Genomic DNA, 23,913 nt, shown 5'->3' on the forward strand with positions numbered 1-23,913 from the left:
AGTAACTCCATGGGAGACTGTGTCCAGGGACCTGGCACAGGACAGTGATTCCTGCGGGAATAGTGAATCCCTCATCTAGGTGACATACCTATCAAAGGGGAGCACGGGCGAGATGATCGGCTAAATACACCCCATTGTGGAGGGCAGCTATGCCCACCGTGACAATAAAGATGGAGCTGATCAGAGAAACCCCTGTGTGTGAGAGTCCAATGATTACACAGGGAGTTGCACCACCGAGGAGTTCCTCACCAGGATCATCCCCATGCGGACGCAGGGACCCTGATGAGGTGGAGGCGCTGCACTGGAACTAGGTGAGACTCAGCACACTACCTCAGCTGCCTGTCTGGACGGGTCCTCCCCACACACCATCATGCGGGAGACTCAGGAGTCCTGTAGCCAACAGGTGCACCATCAGACACTACCACACTGTAATGGGGACCGGTTAGACCACAGGGGCCAATGTGAGATTGGGTGGGTCAGGCCGCGCCAGAAATACCGTTACATATATATTTCATACATACCTCAACCATTAATATGTCATTGTGATTGATATCCATTTAAAGTTAGAAAATATGGGCAAAGATGAACAAGGCTTGGTGATTTTTCTCCCCTTATAGATGTGTAAAGTGGTCACATTTCCCTATGTCAAAGTTCCTTTGAATGTTTTAAGAATTACTGTACACAGAGCTGATAAAAGTACATGTGAATGCTTTTCTCTGCTTTGCAAGCCAAAAAACGCTTATGTCTCAATTGTTTGTGTAAATACTGTATATACAAACTCCCTAATTTTCACAAAAAACACACTAACATTCTTCTTGTATATTGTAGTCAAAATTGCTATTTGTATTTGGTGTTTTTGGGCAAAGTTATTTGTATGTGGCGTTTGAACATGTTTCACCACCTCTATTTACCAGATAAGCATAGCACTCTGCTGCCTTTCTCAGTGGAAGAGAAAATGTATTTGATATTATTGCTACTTTTTTTCTACAGTACTGTCAGCTAAATCCTCATTATTGTATACCATTATGGGATTCTTATGTCCTATTAGTATAAGTGAGGAATACATGACAGCTATAAAATGGTTGAAATAACACTATTTCTTGTAAAAAAATAATTTTTCAAAAATGTAATGTCTGGCATTGATTTTTATAATAAAGTTCCACATCCTGCACAGGCAAAAGTCCAAAATGTGTTCTGTGCATATAAGTACCCTCTGATGAAGTGACATTTAGTCATGAAAACCAAGTATTCCGGTGACGTATAGTTAAGACTACCAAATGGTTGCATGGAACTGGGGAAATTGAGCCAATCCTGTTTCCCCCCACCCCCCTTTGTCAAAGATATTCATCGACATTCCCAAGACTAACTATGAATCATTCCAGATACTGTATGTGTTCCTCCTGACCACAAATGTCTACCCAGTGTATCTCTTTCTTATATGGATATAAAATGAAAGGGGTCATGTCAGTGCTGTTAGTGTGAGGGGCACTGTTGCTGAGATACTTTGACCTTTATTGCTTGACTTGAATTCAACTATTACTGAATAATGCTCCATGTATTCTAGCATGTCACCCAATTTCCTTTAGGAAATGATGCATGGGTAAATTTTGTTCATTATCTTCATTATCACTGCCTCCCAACAACAATACGCACACTGACAGATTAATTGTTCTAATATTTTTAGTAATGGTAATAATAACAGCAATAACAATATGCATAAAAAAACATAATAATAATAAAGTCTTTTCAACTGATTGGAATTCTTCTCCAGAAATGTTTGCATTTTAGCGGTGTAGATAAACGAGGGTTTAATTTATACTTGTTTCTCTTAGAATATGCTTTGAAGAGAAGGCTACAGTCCTGTTCATTTTAATAGCGTTGATCTCTTCCTAAGATTGTGGGAACCAATTCCACACACTGATTGGCTGAAATACCTTGTGACACAGCGGCCATCTTGGATTTACCGATGTCATGTTAAAGGTAAATGAAGCACAGTCATTCTGATTGGCTGGCATCATTCCCTTTAAGTGACGTCACGGCAAAAAAATTTTTTTTAAGTCTGCACATGGTTTTAACAGCCAATCAAGTGGCTGTTAACCATTGTGAGGGTAAATGTGACGTCACAAGCCATATTTAAGGCCGTGACGACTCATTTGAGCCCAAGAAGCCGACGAGACAGCATCAGCTGGGATTTAACATGGGGTTTTTTGGATTGACAGATGAAGAAAGAAGATAAAGAAGATCAAGAAATGGTGACAGATGAAGATAGAAGACGGTGAGTAAAGAAAGAAAAAAGAAGATTGCGGTACCTGAGCAGGATCTTCATGGCGGATGGCATCGGATGCTGTTGGAGGCCTTCAAGGTATGTGAGCTTCCTGTTACCCCGGGAGTCGGAGGGCCACCGCTTGTAATGGTAAGTAAGATATTCAATGTTTGTAAATGTCTCTTTTTACAGGTGTATTCTTTGGGTTTTTATTTTTATTTTTGGGGGGAGGCACATTGACTGATAATATATTAATCTGTACCTCTTTAGGGTACAGATTAATACATTATTATGCCAATATTTGGGGGGGCATTTCTCGCTTCTTATTGCAGTTAATGATGTGGATGTGATTGTTTGTTTATGGTTAATGTAATAAAAGGTTTGCGATTGGTGTTCGCTTGTACTTAATGTTATATTATGTTAGCTAATGTGTTTTATGGATACTTCAGAGATAGTTTTAATGTATTTATTTGTCTTTTAATGGTTACATTAATTAATGTTGGATTAATTCATTGTTTACATTGGTTAGTGTTACGGTTCATTTTGAGTTGGTTTAGGGATTAATTGGTTTGATTGGGTAATGCTTGAATTAATTCATTGTTGATGTTGTAATTGCTTCTATTGATTGGATTAGCTGGCTACTGTTTTTATTTAGTGAAGTGTGTTTTTTTGGAGTTTAGTTACGTTTTATTACTGTGTGTCTTGTGTATTACTGTATTTTTATTAGGGTGCCCATTGAGTGCTATAGAGGCTTATCATGCCCATATTATTATTATATGGGTATGATGTACCACTATACTACTCAATGGGTATAGGGTGGGTATAGTCAGTCTGGGGTGGGTGCTTAGGCCTCCCGGGTCAGGGCGGGTTAACCCCTTAATAACTATAGCGGTTAGGAACCGCTAAGGTGATTAAGGGGTTAGGGACCATTAGAATGTATTTATTTTCTATATACAGTATGCTTTCTGGGAGCGGAGGACAGAGGGACCTGTTGTTGTGGTAAGTATAACTGTATTTATTTATTTTATTTATGTATGCTAATGCAGTGTTTAATAATGGGCAAATAATCTATTATCCATATCTGGATAATAGTTATTTTGCCCATTACTGTACTGTATGGGTTTGGGCGGAGGGGGGGGCGTGTATTGATCTGTTTTTAAATATTTATTTAAATATATATTTCTTTAATAGTGTAGAGGTGCAGGGGGTCTCCGGAGCTGAACCACGTTGGTTTTATGTCCGGGTCCGGGGACCCCCTGCTTCCCAAGATACAGGTCCCATTATGGGGTGCCGGTATCCCTCTGCATTGAAATGTCCCGCGTCACGTGACCGGGACATTTCCTTGCATAGGAGATACCGGCACCCCATAAAGGGGCCTGTATCTCAGGAAGCAGGGGGTCCCCGGACATAAAACCAACGTGGTTCAGCTCCGGAGACCCCCTGCACCTCTACACTGTTAAAGAAATGTATATTTAAATAAATAAATTTCGGGCTATATTTCAGCTTGGAGAGGCGGCTCTCTCAGAGCAGCTCTCTCTGCAGCAGAAATGAATCGCTGGTTTTTGCCTTTTCAGAGGGTTGATGCTCTCGCTGGCAGCAACTCGCCAGTTTTGGGCATTTTGCTATCACTGGTATTCGAGCCTTTCTGAATACCGTGATAGCAACAACCAAAAAAAAAACATTTTAAATTCCCTGGCGATTTTTTTTATGAACCCTCTCTGAATAAGGCCCAAAATGTTTATAATAGGGATGTTATAGTAATATTTCAAGACACAGCATATACACTGGCAACACACTTTATCGCAGTGCGGCCAGATCCGCAAGCCGGGAGATTTCCCGGCTTGCTAGTGGCCGCCCCTCGGCGTGCCGCGCCTCATAGACGCGCGGTCACGCGTCTTCGGGAGCCTGCGCCCCCTGCACGCGCGTCCAGGGCTCCCCGAGGGAGCCCTGGTGTCCCGCGATCTGCGGGACGGCGGCAGGGGGTTCCGGGGGACCCGGCGGACCCGGCAGCGGGAGGGAGAGCGCCCCGATCGGAGGGCGCTCTTCCGCTGCTTCGGCGCGCGCCCGTCACACTCGGGCTCGCGCCAGGCTACTGCTGCGGCACAGAACGGGCAAATGCTCGAATAAACTGTGCCGCAGCAGTATATTTTTAGAACATTTAATCTTTCAGCATACAGGTTATTTTATTATTTTTTAAATCAAAATACACAATAAATGAATATATATGCAATACTGCATTTTATTTAAAAGCTATATCCACAGATATCATCCAAAAAGTCTAACATATTTCCTCACTGCTTTAACCAGTATGATGTTGCATTCTTAGCTCACTCGTTCAGTTGTAGGCTGGTAACTGACCACAGCTATTTCTGTTGGCTCACTTCTGCTTGAATCACGGATCTCCAAAACTCTGAGGTTAAACTAAACGTTACCCTGAACTCCCACTCCCCTCCCCAGTGTTAACATTTATCATGTTTCCCTATAAAACTGCCTGTGTCACAAAACGCTATTCTTTTATGAACACCATGTTCTTCTTATTTGAATTTAAGGTGATTAAGCTGTTTTTCTTCATGTTAAAATAAACACCTAAATCTACATGTGATGAAACTCAGAGCTGAAAAGCAATTCTCAGTGCAAGCTGATATACTTTAGCCTGTTGATTACCGAACAGATGCCTAATATGAAACATGAAACATGCATTCTGATCTAAATCATTGGTAACTTAATAACCCATACTGTACATCTCTCTTTGGGCATGATTCAATAAAGTCCAGAGGAAAAATGTATCACATTGTTTATTCATCATCAATACTGAAATTATCACTGCAAAGAGGCAGTGAAAACAGAGAGAAATGGTTGTGGTAAGCGGAGTAGGGAAGTGTTCTCAAATCTATAAGTAAATGAATCTTAGGGGCCTATTCAGGTAGCTTTGATGTTATCACTCCAACATCGAACGTGTTTGCATGTTCTTACTGAACTATATAAATTTTGTGAAAAATTAGTATTTAGTAAGCTAATACCGTTTGTTCAAAAATGACATGCCGCAAGAGTTGGAATTTGATTTTCAATCGACAAAAACCCTCCCCCGCATAGCATACAGCAAATTAAAAGAATCACTAATGTGCACATTCACACGTCTCAGACAGGTCTACCAGCCTGCTTTTCACCATTATCTTCTAGTATACAGCGCTTCCACTGCAGCAAGGGATTCTGGGAAAGGACATGTTAATGAACCCACTGGGTACCTTTTGCTTCAAGTCCAGGTTGCAGACTGTTCGTGACATGTGAATGTGCTCATTAGTGATTCTTTTCATTTGCTCTATAATTTACAGTGGAGTTTTTTTTGTCACTTTTTTTACCCACCCTAACTTAACTAATGTGTGGTGGATACCTGTCCAAGTTTCAAATTGGCAAAGCCAGTATAACCAGCATCACACTGATGAGGCCCAAAAGGTTGAAACAAATGGCGGTGAGTAGGTTAACTGGCTTTGCACATAACCCAGGCTGTGCTGAAAGGCTGTGTAATGCAGCAGGCACAAGCTCATAGGGGTTCATGTGAATATGGACTTGAAGCAAAAGATGACCCAATGGGCTCATTTACATGTCATTTCCCAGAATCCCTTGCTGCAGTGGAAGCACTGTATACTAGGAGATGACGGTGAAAAGCAGGGCTGCAGACCTGTCTGAGATGTGTGAATGTGCTCATTAGTGATTCTTTTCATTTGCTATATACTGTATTATTTATATATATATACATACACACACACACACACACACACACAGTTGTGTGAAAAAGAAAGTACACCCTCTTTGAATTGTATGGTTTTACATATCAGGACATAATAATAATTATCTGTTCCTTAGCAGGTCTTACAATTAGGTAAATACAACCTCAGATGAACAACAACACATGACATATTACACTGTGTCATGATTTATTTAACAAAAATAAAGCCACAATGGAGAAGCTATGTGTGAAAAACTAAGTACACCTTATGCAATATTTTATAATGAAGGTTATGTATGCATTCCATTCAATTGTCCATATCTGTACTGCGCATGCGCAGAAATTCAATGACACACATATGCGTTTCAACCAGGTTCCATATAAAAGCATGCTTGCGCAGAAATTAAAGACACACATATGCATTCCATACCGGTTCTATAGCATACGCATGTGCAGAAATGAAAGACCCGCATATGCGTTCTATATAAGTTTATCGGTAGTACGTGTTCCACACGGTGTAATTCATGCATCTGTTTCTTCTCGATCACAATTTTTTTACAGTTAAAACTGTACAAGAGCCAGCTCGAAGAAGATGTCGGTTTAAGAAGATTGTATATTTGGAAGAATGTAGAAGATTGTATTATTTCACAAAGTCTTTGTTATTTATCTCATATCTCTAAACTGTTATTTACTATAATCTAATTTTTTTTCTTTTTTTTTAAATCATGCTTTAAAAATACTTTTTAGTCACCTGAAGTTTTATTAAGGGAATAATTGGTGGGTTACATTTAAATAAATAGAATATCAAATTATATATTATGAATGGGAATAAGGGATTGGTTACATTTAGATTAAAGACATAATGGCACACTAGCGCTGCCTATCATTAGTGCTGAGTACAGCAACCAATGCTAAAGTTTCTTCTGCTCTCTGCGCAATCGTGACTCAGTTGGGATCACCCTGCAAAATAGAAATAATTGCCAGGTATTTATACTTCTCGCCGTCACGCTGGCAGTAAATCTTAATACATCTGTAATTAACGCAATTATTGTGTATGCAAACGAGATGAATGAGCCACCAGTAAAAGATACAGACGAGACCACGACTATTCTAAAGCTTGCCTTAAACTAGCCCGGTTACATTCTGGGTATGTGCTGGGTGTAACCTGGCTAGTTTAAGGCATTTCTGAATTGACTAATGACCATAGGATTAACACAGCAGGGATCCCTGGCAGTCCCATTCAGTTTGAATTGGACTGCCAGGGACCCCCGCTGTTAATCTGATGGGCCATTAATCAATGCAGAAATGCTGGGTCAAGTTTAAGGCAAGTTTAAGGCATGTATCCAGCATGTGTACCTGGGTCTTTTTGGCGATTGCCACTGGTTTATGTTAGAATAACCGTGGACACTACAGTACTTATATCAGTTGTATTAAACTTGATAATGAGGTTCCAAAATTTGTTGCAGATGCTTGGATGGAAGAGTAAATAAGTGATCAGAGCTAGTGTATATACAGTTGCATATCTGCAACCATAGAGTAACTCTTTCAAATTCGTTTATGACATGTTAGATTGTTAGAAGCTCATCGGGGAAGGGATTCCTTTTCCTAATGTCTACTTTTAGTGTCTTCAGTGCTGTGAAGGATTAATGGTGCAGGGGGTTCCATTCATATGCATGGACGCCCCCAGCTCGCACACGGCACACACCGTCTCCGGCGCCGCTAACTTTGATTCTTCGACTGCGTTGCCGGGACCGTAATTGTTACTGCAGCTGTGCATGCCTGTTTGAGAGAAACTGCCTTTCTCTCCTACTGCTGCCTGTAATTACTGTACCCAATTGTTGCAAGTCTTTGATGCTAAAGTTTATAGTCACATTCAACTAATGAAGGGCAATCCCCAGAATATCATCATAGATTTTGGAATTAACAGCCTAATAGCAACCATGAAATGTGATGGTTCTGAATCATGACGTTTTAATACTCAGCAATATACTGACACCTGGTGGTGATATAGAGTTGCTACAGGACTAAAACATTTTTCACTGTGTGTAAAATATTTAATAACCTAGAACGTATTTTGATATGCAGCTGCTAGTTGGATACAGTCACAAAACCTATATTAAAATAGAACATATCCGACTACCATGCCATTAGCCAAGCAGTTATATTGCTTCTTTTTCTATGATAGCGATAGCTGATTTTGTTTGGACAGGTGCCCAATATGCTTCATGTGAGCAAAGCAATTAAATAGACAGACAATTTTAAGAAGGCAATGCATGTACATCATGTTAAGATGTATAAGCTTAAATAAATGTGCCCTCAGAATTGCTTTGAGAGCAGGTAGAAATAGAGCTATTGCCATGATGGGAAGGAAAAAGCTCCAGAGAGGAGATGAGCTTCAGGTGTAAAATGAAAGGAGAAATAGGAGGGTGTAAAAACTGGGAAACCACATGAAGAAGTTTTAAGCTGATTGGGTGAAAGGGGCGTTGGTAGCAAATGTATGTGCCTGAGCTGAGCCCTGTGGAGTTGTAATGAATGCTACAATGGGCTAAATCCACAAAGCTCTATTTAATCAGGGGCAGGGCTCTGTTGTATAAAAACCGGAGCCCACATTGCTCCCTGAGTTAACATGGTATTCTCAAATCTAATTACATGCAAAAATCACATGCAGCCATCTCCGTTGCATAAGCGTAACGTCACGTTATTGTAGCATAACATTGCATTATCTTCCAATAACATGATGTTATGCCTGTCTTGGCGTTAACCCTTTTCCAAGACCTGAAAAGGGGGTTTTGCTGAAGTGAAGAGAGAGAGAGGAGATGGAAATTATGTTGGGAAATAGTGCGGTTATTGAAGTTACGCCTCGCTGTGGGACTACACTGATCTAGACACTGCTCTATTTCAGGGTCTCGATAGGAGCAACACCCGACTCCCTCTAAGAAGCCAGCTGTTCCTCACCTCTGGGCTTCTCAACAGTTTTGCTAGCTGAGTAGGTCGTGTTGCTCCTCTGCTACAATAGCTAGTATTTCCTAAACTCTTGTATTCCTGGTTCCTGACTCCGACTTGATTTGACTATTCCTTACTTGGTATTAGTCTTGTTTCCAGTAATCTCTGTATATACCCATCCTGCCCTGCATACAGATCTTCTTTTCTGGTTGTTCCAGCCCTCTCTATGGATCCACTCTGCTGTTTGCTCCTGACCTGACTTTGGATCCACCCTGCTGTTTGAACCTGCCCTGGCTTAGGATCCACTCTGCTGATCCTCCTTTCCTGTTCCTTGGTCCATCTTACTATTCTCCGGCATGACACCTGTCCTTGCTTCTCTTCACCGGTCTACCCCTTAATCCTGTTCCCCCTTGGATTATTTATGGACCTTCACTCTGCAGATCCAGATTGCTGCTCTAGCTGTCTGCTACTACCACGGGTTAATCTGCACTCCAGACTCTCCCTGTGAATTTCCTCCCCTTCAGACCTGATAGGACACTCCGCCAATAAAAATTATTGGCGGCTAAATTCAATTTCTTAATTTTTTGGTCTTTATTGGTTTTAACCGAAAAATCCCAATGATTGTTCGGTTTTATTTTATTGGTTTGTTGTTCGGTAAAACCGAAAACCAGAATCCCCAATTTTAGTTAATGCTATGCTATTTAATGGAGAAAACATGCCTTAATATTATATTACTGCCTGTAGGCGGACGCTCACAGAGGTATGCAAGGGAGACTTGTTATGGTGAAATTAAGTAAGGCTTTTATTGCGCCTGTTTCCTTAACATCAGGAAACCATCCAAACAAGGGGTAAACAAAGCTTCCATTCACTTGGGAGTATTTCTAGGGGAAACTATGCAGTCCACAACTCCCTTTAGATAAGCATGTCTCCCAGCCCCCAAACATATATCATGAAATGAGCAGATATAAAAAGTCTTATAAAGGAAAGTGTTATCTGTTCCTTGTAGTTGGAGGGAAAGTCTTCTCTGTTCCTGGGTTGTTGCCTTTTCCTCAGGCAATATCAGGATTCAGGTTCAGAAGTGTTTTCCTCTGTGTCTTGCAAGCAGCCTCTTCTGGTAGACTCAAGACGTCTGTCCCCATGTCAGTCTCACAAGTTGTGAGAGTCAGGAACAATCTCTCTTTCTGTTTCAAGGGCAGGATTTTCTAAGCAACCTAATCAGGCAGGTGGTGTTTGTTAATTGACTACCAGCAGTTAACCACCACACTGCTGGATTAGAGGCATATTTCCTGAACAGGGATAACTCCCCTGTTACACTGCCCTTTAAAGATACACTGTTAGTCTTGACTTTAACTTAGGTTAATTCCACGTTAAGTGACTTAACAGAGTTTTGTGGATCTAGGCCAATTAATTCATAATGGAATGTGAAGTAAGTGCATGGGTCTACACAAGGACTGTTACCGGAGGAGCAGAACCTACCTGGAAGCATTATTTTGAATTGATGGCAGTTGGGAGAGATGAGTGAGATAAGAGACAGTGAGAAAGACATTGTAGAACTCACAACAGGAAATCATGGGGAAATATATTATACTGTAACTTAAGTGGTAGTTGTATACTAAAGAGGGGCTGAACCTTTTTTGGGAAAAGGACAATGCCAATAAGGAAGAAGGCATGTGGAGCAAAGAGGGAAATATATTATACTGTAACTTAAGTGGTAGTTGTATACTAAAGAGGGGCTGAACCTTTTTTGGGAAAAGGACAATACCAATAAGGAAGAAGGCATGTGGAGCAAAGAGGATGATGGAATTGTGGACAGAACTTTAAGAAATTAGAAGAAGGTGGTGAATTCATAAGTTCAGTTTTCGATATATTTAAATTGAATAAGTAGAAGGATATCTTGAAATATATACTGCATCTCACAGGCCGTTTATAGAAAGTAACTAGTGTGTATTGTAAATAAAATACATTCTTTCAATAATTCCACTGCTGCCTTTGTCGAGAGGGGGGTTGTTTAGGTTGGTATTTCCATCCAACTGAAATGCCTCCTTTAAAATGTTGGCTTTGAAGATGTAAAAAAACAGAGTGGGCTTGATTGATGGGTAGAGAGTTCCAAAGAGAAAATGCAGTGAGTGGTAAAGGTTATAAGTGTACCTATATATGTTAAATAATGTATAGTGGCAGCCGTGCACCGTGCACACCATTAACAAAGTTGACAATAGATTATAAGGACTTCATCAAGCATAAAATCAAATAGTTTAAAAAGGCTCAAAGAACATTTATTAATCGATGAATTATAGTTTTATTATTTCACAAAATCAGTGGGGTTACCAATAGTTATGTTCCATAACAAATAAAGCAGCAATGCTGGCTAATGTCATCAAACAATAACATATTGAACATACCTTGTTAACATAACATACCTTGTTAACATATCGAAATAAATAAATGTTTTTCCTTAGCATTGATGCTATTTTGTAGCCAGAATCATACTTCCCATCAGTTGTAAATGGTGATTCCCCGTTAAATGCCAACATGTGCTTTAATGCCCCATAAAGCTTCATAAACCTCTGTAAAAAGCACAGACAAAGATAGTATTATTTAAATCTTAGTGTTGTTGTGGGGACAATATGTGTAAGGATATATTGCAAACATCATGGGGTAATATTCCAAATGAGTCCCTAACAATGTATCATTCATCATTTCACCTTCCTATATTTGCATTGCACAAATCGTGCCTGTCTGTAGTTGCTAGTCACTCTCCTCAAATATAGCAATCTACATTTTTTTAGCCAGCCTGCTGATGTAGATTATATGATGCGCTGAACATTGGAACTAGAAAAAATGTTTTGCCTTTATTGATAGGAACGCATTGAACAGTCTTTTTCTAATGCACATAAAGAACAGATATCCTGCCCCTGCTAGCAAACCCATCATCAATGTGGAGCCTAGAACAGAAGGTGCACGTTTTCTGGCTACGCGGAAAGCAGTCGGCAGCACGGCGGAAATTAATATGTTATTGACATTTCCTAGTACTCTATTGAATGTCTTCCTCTGCAGGATACGTTCGTAATATGCTTCCAAATTAGAACGTTTTCCATTGCCCCAGTTTCTTCTGGCAAATCCAAGGAACTTCAGTCGGTGTAAAGTCACAGCTAAGGATACATCTGCCAGGCTGAAAAACTGTCCACAGAGCCATGACTCATTCCCTTCTTCTATACAGAAGAGAACAGAAAACAAGAGTTAACAGCAGATACAAAAGTCATTTATGTAAATAATAATGGCGAATTAGCAATTTCTGAATTAATATTTAATGGTCTTGATACAGAAGCCCCTGCAATAAGAAAGGGCATTGTTTGCTTCTAATGTGCACACAGTAAAGGATGACTTTGGAAGCAGTGAGATCCAATTATTTGCATTCATTTGGTAGGCGAAAAAGAACAATAAAAGGAACAAATATTTAAAACGGGAACACAATAATCCTTCTACATTATTGTTCTGATTGTTATGCATGTATCTTTGAAAAGTTACAATTTCCCTTACCGTTACTCCAGCATGATAGAGCTTTTTCTCTAATTAGTAAACATACAAGAATGTGATATGTAATACATTTTTATATTTTGTAAAGTGTGTGACACAGCATTTTATTAGAATACAAAGCAAGAAGAAAAAATACTTAAAGCAGCAATTCCACTCAAATTTGAAATATATATATATATATATATATATTTATTTATTTGTAAAAAAAATTTTACAGTGTTTGAACCAGGTGGGTCCCGGACCTGAACCGTGCTATTTCAGCTATGGGTCCCTAAGTTTTTCGGTGCCAAATCACTTCCTATATTTTTTAATATAGCACTGGGGGTCACCCAAATGGAAGCTGCATCATCATCTTTTGCAGCTTCCCATTGGCCTGCGTTATTGCGGGGGTGTTTATACTGTGTGTATATATATATATATATGTATAATAAATACATGTCTTTTTTTTCTGTAATTTTTGTTAAAAAATAGAAAATAAAGAAAATAAAGTAATATATATATATATATATTACTTTATTTTCTTTATTTTCTTTTTTTTAACAAAAATTACAGAAAAAAAAGACATGTATTTTTTATACATTGGCTACATCCACCATCTTTTGCAGTAGCCTGAGCGATCCTGCGGGCTTGAGGTCCCATTTTGCTGTGCATAATCACTTTTCTGCTATGGTGTCTGCGTACTGTGCCCTCTTGGGAACGGACCGATGAGGATCACAGAGCAACCGAGATACAGCGCAGAATGTGAGTTTGTGAGTTTGTGTGACTTAACAGAAAGATACAGCAAACAGAGGAACCATTTAGAACCCAAGTCAAGTGTGGTATTGGATAAAAGAGATAAGAACAGAGACATAGGGCCATATTTACTGAGCGATGTTACAGATGTAGCTGAAATTACCATTTGTGTGGGCGTGAGTGTGCGCAGTCCCACGATAGCACACAATGCTGCCCGGAAAGATTAACGCTGTGGGAGAGCCCATTCAAAAGAATGGATCCCCGGCAGCACCTTCTTGGCAGCACCTTGTTTTTTCAGCATTTCAACTGAAGCCATGCGAACGGAAGGCTGGCTACATCTGTAGGTCAGAACCCCAAGTGAGAGCACTCAGTCACTAGAGATCACAGGTACAGTAGTGGAGAATAGTATAGTATGAATGTATGATGGGTGAGGAGTGTATAATTTAAAACACTTTATTATGAGTGATAACTCAAATAAAATAGAACGCTAAAGAGTCAGGATAATATGACTCTAATGAAGCCAATATGACAGCGAATTATTAAAAGCCAGTAGGATACAGCAATAGATATTACCAATATACTGCCCTCACAGGAGGGATAATAGTGTCAGTTCAATACTATATTGGTAATGACAGCTATACCTATATGTGCTAACCGAATGTACACAATTATTCTACCACTGGTCAGACCGAGATTTCGGATCAGTCATACTAAGACTGTACCTTAATCCAGACCATATATGTGCGTACCTATAGACACTGTGAATATCCTACTCAGTGTTCTACTACACTGACTAGCTCTATATACTACGGGTCAGCCATTTACTCTGGGAGGGAGCCATTCAGAGTATTAGTGTTGTTCCCACCACTCACGCAGTGGCCATCCCACACTAACCTCAGGTTTGAGGCAGGATACATATATAGTATTGAACTGGTACTATTATCCCTCCTGTGAGGGCAGTATATTGGTAATATATGTTGCTGTATCCTACTGGCTTTTCATAATTCGCTGTCATATTGGCTTCATTAGAGTCATATTATCCTGACTCTTTAGCGTTCTATTTTATTTGAGTTATCACTCCTAATAAAGTGTTTTAAATTATACACTCCTCACCCATCATACATTCACACTATACTATTCTCCACTACTGTACCTGTGATCTCTAGTGACTGAGTGCTCTCCCTTGGTGTTCTGTTTCTCTGTGTTGCTTATGTACCTCACCCCTGATTGTAGCACCATCACCTCTACTATTCTATATCAGTAGCGAGGGTCCCCCCTCCCCTTTCCCAGTCCCTATTCCCTTCCCTTTAGTTCGTGTTTACATCTGTAGGTCATAAGGCATCGTATGGCCTATTGAAGTGAATGGACAGTAAGGTACCTTACAACTTAGTACTGTTTAGTAAATGTGGCTCATATGCAATAGATATCCCACCATATGAATTGGTAGGCTGAAGTTTAACCCCTCCCAAAAAAGTGCCATTGTGCTGTAGTGTAATATGGATATTTAAACTATGCAGTAGGAGTGGATAATAACATTTATAAAATAAATATTTGGCTTTATCTTAACTTTAGGGGTATTTTAGATATACAGCTACAGAGCATCTTTACTTTTTTACATTAATGTGATTGAGAACCCTCATGAAGGAGTTTAATTTATCAGTTGTGCATTGTAACTATTTAGTCCCATTTAAAAAATGTTCTGAAAAGATCACACATATTGCATTTTTTTAAATGCCTCTATATGAGAGGAGGACTCACCTGGTGTTTCTTCATTTCTTCTCTGTAATTCAGTTTCAACCTGGTCCAGAACTTTGTCTAGCTCATCCAGTATTTTCTTCAAATACTTTATGTTATCATGGTCCAGCAATTTTGACTTTAATAGACAGTAAAAATATATGATATAAACAAGTTAGCTATAAAATATAATAACAAAATCTACATAATTCCAACAACATGTACCATATATTTTATTAATTAATGCACAGTTCTTTTTCAGGGTCCATCAGAAGTAGTCTATATTGAAGTAATTCAATTCTATAGCCCAGATCAACAGAGCTTCGTTATAAACTTAACGATGCGCTATATTAAGTAAATGCATCATTAAGGGCTAAAAGGTCTTTTCAAAGCTCAATAATGCAGTGTTACATTATGTTTTCAGCCATAACTTCCCTTGGGTTAACTATAACAGATATTAGTGCTAATGATATACTAAAGAGGCGTTCCCCTCTAGCAACACATGTCCAGAGAGGTTGGTTAAAGTTAACGCAGTGATTTAACGAAATGTTACTCCCATCCAGACCCTAAATTAAGTCTTTTACAGGGTCTGGATGAGTGTTAGACCACAGTTCGGTATGATTTAACTAACAGTGCTCTATACAGGGTTCTTTTCCTCTCCTCTCTTTTTTAACTTTAATTAAGCCCCTATTCAGGGTCTAGATGGGAGGAACGCCACCTATGATTAAGACAGACTCAACGCCATGTTATTTGAAGCTAACACAAGGCAGGGCTAACTTAACATGGCGTATGCTAATGAGATGACTAACAGGCGTTGTTTTTGCATATAACTAGCTTTGTGGATTTGCGCTAACCTCAGGGAACATAACGTCTATTATGAATTTTGATAACAGTAAGTTATGAGCCCTGAGTTAACAGAGCTCTGACGATCTGGGCCCTTCATGACTTTAAAAACAAAACAAAAAAAAATATTACATAAATGTAGCCCTGGAGTTATTTCAGGCCTGTGCTTGGAGGTCCGTAGTAGAGAGCTTTTCCTGCAAGACTGAAGTACAGTATTGGCCTACCTCAAAAAACATTGGCACATTTTATCACCTATCCCGGGCTGGCATTAGGCAGATCTTGCCTGTGTATATAATGGCCACTATCTACATATGCAAAATAACAGTAGCCAACCTAGAATGGATTATAACAATACATAATATTAACAGTAATTCATATATTAACCCATGTCTGGTTGGCTTCTAAAGGCTTAGGGACATATGTATCATGGCAAACAAACGTGGAGCAATTCTGGGGCAAATTAACTGTACCACGGGTAACAAAGAAATTTTTTTTTTTTTTTTTGTTTGATACAACTTGTGCAGTTTTGGGTTTTTTTTATGCCCCGTAATTGCTCCACTTTGCCTTGATACTGTAAATAGACCCCATAAAATTACTATTTGTAGGACGTTTATGTTGTATGGTAATCCCTGTGGTGCCCGAAGGCATTAAAATGCAATAGATTGGTAACTTCAGGCATCAACGAGATTAAATAATGTTCTGTTATAGAGTCTTATAAGAAATCCTATTACATAACCCTATTGTTAAAAAGTGTGATATTTCCAATCCCTCCTTCTCCATGCAAGCACACAATTGCATTGCTAGCGCGGATTAACGCAAATTTCTATAGGTTAATGCTTATTTGTATCGCTAGAGTTTTTTTAACACTGACTTACTGCTTTCTTGTTTATACAAATGATTGAATATCGCAATCCATCTATGCATACATATTTCTTAGTACATACAGCGTAATTCGAAAAATATATTTTGCTGCAATGCCAATTTTTAAAGCAGCAATATTGAAGCTTAGTAAATATAGGCCTAAATTCTCTATCAAACCAATTACCTGCGAAAGTAACAATAATAGCGAGCACTGTTTGAACTCATCTTGTTTTGAACCATTAGAAGTATATTCATATATTCTGCTTTGGAATAGATTTTCATTAAGTCAACATCCTTACCATAGTGTTGTAAATAAGGATATATTGATTATAGAAATGCTGAATAGACAAATCCTTCATTTAGACCTTTCGGCATCAATGTGCGTAGGGTATACATTGGCAAGAAAAGGTTTGTGAAACCCTTAGGATTTTTACATATTTCCAATATTTCAAACCTAAAATGTTATTAGATCTTAATGTAAGTCCTAATAATAGATAAAGATAACCTGATGACACAAAAACATGATACTTTTTCAACATTTATTTATCCACAAATGATTCAGCATTCAATAGCCATGTGTGAAAAAGTATGTGAACTTTGAGATTCAGTACCTGGTGGCACCCCCTTGAGCAGCAATGACTTCAACTACGTATTTCCTGTAACTGCTGGTCAGTCTGTCACATCAGTTTTGAGGTAGTTTGGCCAATTCCTCCTTACAGAACTGCTTCAACTCGGTGACATTTGAGGACTTCCTTGCATGGACAGCTCACTTCAGGTCATGCCACAACATATTGATGGGGTTTAGGTCCGGACTTTGACTAGACCATTCTCATTCTAAAACACAGAATTTCTTTTTCTGCAGCTATTCTTTTGTAGATCTGCTTGTACAGGTATGTTAGGGTCATTGTCTTGCTGTATAACCCACTTTCACTTCAGCTCACGGACGGATGGCCTGATATTCTCCTCTAGAATCTTCTGATACAATGCAGAATTCATGGTTGTGTCAATAGTGGCAAGCCGTCCAGGTCCTGAGGCAGCAAAGCAGCCCCAAACCATCACACTCCCACAACGCCTGACGGTTGAGATGAGGTTCTTCTGTTTGAAACGCAGTTTTTGGTTTTCACCAAAAGTTACGTTTCTCATTGAGGCCAAAAAGTTCTACCTTTGACTCGTCTGTCCAGAGAACATTGTTCCAGAAGTCTTGTGGGTTATCTATGTGCTCTTTAGTGATCTTCAGACAGGCAGCAATGTTCTTTTTAGAGAGCGGTGATTTCCTGTTGGCTATCCTTCCATGAACACCATTCCTGTTCAGTCATTTTCTGATAGTTGAGTCATGAACACATCAAATTAGCCAAGGTAAGAGTGACGTGCAGATCCTTATATGTTACTCTGGCATTCTTGGTGACTTTCTGGATGATTTGCCGGTTTGTTCTTGAAGAGATTTTGTTAGGGCGACCACTCCTAGGTAGAGTGACTGTACTCTTGAACTTTCATTATTTGTACACTAACTGCTTCACAGTGGATTGGTGGAACCCCAAATCCTTAGTAATGGTTTTGTAACCTTTTCTAGACAGATAAGCATCAATAACTGCTTTTCTGAGGTCCTCATAGACTTATTTTGATCGTGGTATGATGTGTTCCCACACAGTTGTATGGTGAAGACCAAACTCACAAAGTTTCTGATCTTTATATGGGTGGGGCCTCCCAAACTGACACCTGAAGATCTACTAAAAGACGGACAGAACCCCTATAGATAGCACTCTTTTCCGGTGTGAGATGATGATTGAATAAAAATTACTTTATTTATTAAACAACTTAGTTAAAACAATGGGGTTAAAACAATTATTAAATAGTACCAAGTTCTGCCAACTCTTGGAATTAGTGGTTCCAGAGAAGTGTATGAATGATGTTAATGTCCAGTGTTAGGATATTCACTGGCCCTAGTGTCCCTCATATAGAGTGATATACTAGAGATTGATATGATAGTAGGAACGGTAATTAGGACCATATATGTAGTGCCACAGTAATTGAATACTAATAGGTGCGCTAACACAATAAACCTTTACTTTGCTGCTATCTATTGCAGTCAGTAGTGTAATGTTGATTTGTGAATTGCAAATCTAGGTTGTTGTGCACCCAATGTGTCCTCTTACACCAACAGTGGAATTGTTGGTGTATAAGTGCAAGATGGTTGTTCTGTTATAACGTGTGAACCCCGGATCTGTGGTAGCAGATCTATAGTTAACACTAGTATTCATAAATTACTGATGAAAGTAGTGGCACTGCTGAAACTCCTGTATGTTCTAATACAGAGTTATCTGCTAAGTGCTGCTCCTTGTAGGGTGAAAATACTGGTCATCTGTATAAGACCTTTCCCTAATGGGTGCAGTACTACTCCATATGTGGTGATAGACTGGCACTCCAGAGGTTAATGACTGGATAGGGTGCCGTTTGCTAGCTAAATTGTATATTTTAAGCTCAATGCTGTAGTAGGATGCTTGCATTTAGGTATCCCTTTTATTGAAATAATAGGCTGCCAGATATATATTGTGCCGTTCCTTAGATTGGCTCATGAGACCGTCAGGTCTATAATAAGCCCGTAATTGTGCAGGAGCAGAGCCACGCTGACTTTCCTAAGGTACACTGAGTCAGCATCTGTGAGCATGGGCTCCGCGCGTGCACGTGGTCACGTGGTGCCGACGCGCGCGTTTCGCGAATGTGCTTTGTCAAGGCTAATAATCAGGGCCTTGACAAAGCACATTATTATTATTTCAATAAAAGGGATACCTAAATGCAAGCATCCTACTACAGCATTGAGCTTAAAATATACAATTTAGCTAGCAAACGGCACCCTATCCAGTCATTAACCTCTGGAGTGCCAGTCTATCACCACATATGGAGTAGTACTGCACCCATTAGGGAAAGGTCTTATACAGATGACCAGTATTTTCACCCTACAAGGAGCAGCACTTAGCAGATAACTCTGTATTAGAACATACAGGAGTTTCAGCAGTGCCACTACTTTCATCAGTAATTTATGAATACTAGTGTTAACTATAGATCTGCTACCACAGATCCGGGGTTCACACGTTATAACAGAACAACCATCTTGCACTTATACACCAACAATTCCACTGTTGGTGTAAGAGGACACATTGGGTGCACAACAACCTAGATTTGCAATTCACAAATCAACATTACACTACTGACTGCAATAGATAGCAGCAAAGTAAAGGTTTATTGTGTTAGCGCACCTATTAGTATTCAATTACTGTGGCACTACATATATGGTCCTAATTACCGTTCCTACTATCATATCAATCTCTAGTATATCACTCTATATGAGGGACACTAGGGCCAGTGAATATCCTAACACTGGACATTAACATCATTCATACACTTCTCTGGAACCACTAATTCCAAGAGTTGGCAGAACTTGGTACTATTTAATAATTGTTTTAACCCCATTGTTTTAACTAAGTTGTTTAATAAATAAAGTCATTTTAATTCAATCATCACCTCACACCGGAAAAGAGTGCTATCTATAGGGGTTCTGTCCGTCTTTTAGTACATCACCCTACTTGCCCCTTGCAGCACCACTTCCTCAATTCACATTTAAAAGCTGTAGCGGGGGTACTTCACAAGTATATCAGTACCTGAAGATCTACCTAATTATTTAAACACCTGATTCTAATTATCCACTTAAAAAACAAGATTTTAACTAACTTTGCACATACCTTGACTCTTAATTACTCATTGTTTGTCCAATTCATACTGTACATCATTTTATTTCAAGAGACATGGAATTGGTTAATATAAACCCTATTAGATATTTAAGAAAATCCTGGTTTTGATTCAAGAAGGTTATCATGGAAAACCTAAGGAATTTCTGTAATTATTATTCGGGTTCACAAACTTTTTCTCTCCACTATAAAGCGTTTTGCACATCTAGCCATACGAATGTGCTCTTGGAGCAGCCGTTCTAGAGTGTATACTCTGTGCACAATGTGAGCAGGTGGTCATTTTGGAGTCTAAGATTGTTGATCTGAAAAGACATTAACAATCTTGAAAAGAGTTTATTACTCACTGAGCAAACCATGGCTTGGACTAGTGGTGTTGAAGGTGGAGCTGTAACAGAGGAGGAGAAACAGGTAGGCAGCTGGGTAGCGGTTACAGTAGCAAGTGGCAGAGGAAAGGGACACCAGTTATCAGCTGGCCCATCCCAATAATTCCAATAGATTTGCCAGATCAATTGAAGATATAAAGGGGGTGAGGGGATCAGGGTAGGAAGGACAATGCTGAGGCCTCTAGCAATTAGATGAATGTAGAACAGAGGGACTCTGGATATTCAGAAATCTAGGCAAGTTCTGGTGGTAGGGGACCTAATTATTAGGAGCATAGAGAGGGCAATTTTCCTAAACACATTAACCGAACAGTTTGTTGTCTCCTGGGTGCTGGGATTTAGCACATTGCGGATCGGGTAAACAGATTGTTGTGAGGGGATGTGACTGACCCATCGGTCTTGGTACATGTTGACACCAATGACAAAGTTAATAGAAGATGGAGGGTCCTAAAATTATTTCAGAGATCTAGGCCACAAGCTTAATGCAAGGACCTCCAAGGTCATATTTTCAGAAATACTAATGTGCCATGCACTAGCCCATGGAGAATGTTGGAGTTTAGGGAGGTTAATGCATTGTTAAGAATGTAGTGTAGGTGGAGGGGTTTTGGGTTGTTGAGCATTGATAGTTCTTCTCTGAAAGGTGCCATCTTTATAGAAGAGATTGTTTGCATCTCAACAAAGAAGGATCTTCTGGACTAGCGAATAGGATAATTATACGGTTGGAGATCATAAACTAAAAGGAAGGAGGGTCAGGCAAGAAGTAATGGGCTAGACAAAATAGAGAGGACTGGATACAAGTGTTGGGTCCTGTTGGTAGAGTGGTGGGCAGGGATATCTTAGCAAGTAGGTAGGCACATATTAAATGCTTCAAAAGCTAAAGTCCATGGGAGTAGAATGGCAGAAGCAGTTAAGCCAACAAGCAGAAGAATACAATAGCACAGGCTAATAATAACTTTAAGTTCATGCCTGTTAATGCAAGAAACCTGGCAGATAAAACTAGGGAGCTTGAAATAATAACCATAGAAGAGCAAAACAATTTGATAGGCATTACTGAAACGTAGTGACGTGAAACGCTTGACTGAGCGATTAATTTACTCTCTTTTTCTAAAGGATCCAGCAAATATAATAGGTGGTGGAGGGTATTAGTTGGATAATATGATTTATCCTATCAGGTGCATCAGAGTCTCTTTATAGTAGCTGCTGCAGGTAATGGATGTGTGTATAGTCTTAAGCCATAAGAAAAAGCAACTGGCCCTGCTTAGGGCACCAAGTGTTGCAAGCACTCACGGTTTGGGGAGTAATGGTGGTTTGATATGATCCTCAGTCACTGTGTAGTTGCACCGCCAACCCTATCATGACTGGCGTCACGTGGGGCGGTCGCGCGACCGGCGGTGTTCTTGTCTGGTGTCAGTGGAGGAGGACTGGTGAGCTCCGTTGCTCTGCATGGCTGTTGGTCTCTGGTCTCTGTGATGAACCGCTACCTCTGGCGTGTCAGCCGTATGATGCGAGGCGGTCACGTGACTCCCCTCCGTGTGCAGCAGCTACCGGTGTGCAATCCAACATACAGCAGTATGTAAGCTCTTCCAGCAGCAGCAGGAAAAATCGTGGAGCACAACCGAGGAAATGAAGCAGGGTAGACGTGGTGTGGTGACTTCAAAGAATTTTATTCAAACAGACAGGTGTAGCTGGTGGATCATCTAACGCGTTTCAGCCATAAGGCCTTTGTCAAAGAATGATCCATCAGCTTAAGGGATACATAGATATAGGCAGAATTAACACAGAACACCTGCACCAGATAAAAATCAGGTGGGGTGGGTAATTGACCTAATACCAATGGGTGGGAACATAAAACACATTTAAAAACAGTGCCAGCAATATATCATACAGGTCATAATTGTATAAAGATAACTGATATAAAGCAATGTCAGTTTTGTAACAACTTATCTAAATATGAGTAAATCTCAATATTATATATGCATGTAGTAATTGCTTGGCAACAATGAAATTCAAAAGGAATTAAAAACAACAGCAGTCTGTTTTGAAACAATGTAATTCAATATATTATGTATAGCATGTAAATATCTCAGTTCAACGTGGAGAGAATTAATATGTAAAACTAGATTTAAAACTTACTACTTGCAAAAAAACTATTTTTGCAAATGGAAAAGGCAGCAAAAACTAAGTTATCACATTTTAATTATGGGTGATTTTACATATTCGGAGATCAACTGGAATAATGAGATTAGTAGTATAGCTAAAGGAAATAGGTTTTTGGATGTGCTAAAAGACATTTTTGAGGAATCAACTAGAAAAGGGGAATTACTGGCCTAGTAATATCAAACAATATAGAAGTGACATAGTGTGAGGATTCTGCAAAGTCCTTGTCTAGTTTTGGGCTCTGGTCCTGTTTTTTTCGGGAGCTTTCCCTCTCTTGGCTGGTTCGGCCATTTTGGTTCTTGGCAACCTCCAAAATAAGGCTGCACTTCCTCCAGGAAGTTGCAGAGCAAGGTGTCCTAACAACTGTTGCTGCTTATTCTGTCATTTTGCTGGATTCCCTGTTGCTAACCTCTGCCTTTGACCCTGACTCTGCACCTTTGCCATCTGCCTTCACCAGCCTGTTTGTTCAGTCTGTGACTCCGACTAAACTCTCCCTGCCTTGATCCTCTGCTTGCAACCCAACTACGTTTACTCTAACAAGACTGTTGTCTTGGCTCGAATCTCTGAAAATATACTCGTACTTTAGCGCTGTGGGTCCGCTTCCTGATCTGAGATGAGCACCATTATAATTTGCTCAGCTCCCAAAAATATATCCTGCTGAGGTAGGGAGAGCCGTTTATCTCAAAGGACATCTCAGTCGAGATAACAAGAAGCATCTCACCCAGAAAAACTAACAATTTACACTCAGACAACTCTCTTCAGGCCATTGTCACTCAGTTAGACGGCTTCCAGGTGTGTTCAACCCCTGCACCGTCTGCACTGGCCGTGCATCCGACACTAGCTCCATCACTCCCGATGCTCAGACAACCATGGATCCCAGCCCCTCTTTGCTACCGAGGAGATCCCACTACATGCAGAGGTTTTCTAAATCAGTGTTCTATTCAATTTGAACTCTAGCACTCCATGGTTTGCATTCCCCAGGACAGGGTAGCATAC

At 39.7% G+C, this 23,913-nt stretch overlaps 1 protein-coding gene across 4 annotated transcripts in view; it reads right to left on the reverse strand.

Annotated features, from left to right (window-relative positions):
• Positions 1-11,213: 11,213 nt before the first annotated feature.
• GDAP1 (ganglioside induced differentiation associated protein 1) overlaps positions 11,214-23,913 on the reverse strand; it is a 68,090-nt gene continuing 55,390 nt past the window's right edge. For all 4 annotated transcript variants that reach the window (XM_075583229.1, XM_075583234.1, XM_075583242.1 and 1 more), the window contains exons 5-6: positions 14,958-15,072; positions 11,214-12,142 (exon numbers count right to left, since the gene is read on the reverse strand). In XM_075583229.1, coding sequence (XP_075439344.1) covers positions 11,763-12,142; positions 14,958-15,072 — 495 coding nt within the window. In that variant the 3' untranslated portion in view covers positions 11,214-11,762. The remainder of the gene's footprint in view (positions 12,143-14,957; positions 15,073-23,913) is intronic.

The sequence above is a fragment of the Ascaphus truei genome, chromosome 2 (assembly GCF_040206685.1).
Source record: "Ascaphus truei isolate aAscTru1 chromosome 2, aAscTru1.hap1, whole genome shotgun sequence".
NCBI classification, from domain to species: Eukaryota; Metazoa; Chordata; class Amphibia; order Anura; family Ascaphidae; genus Ascaphus; species Ascaphus truei.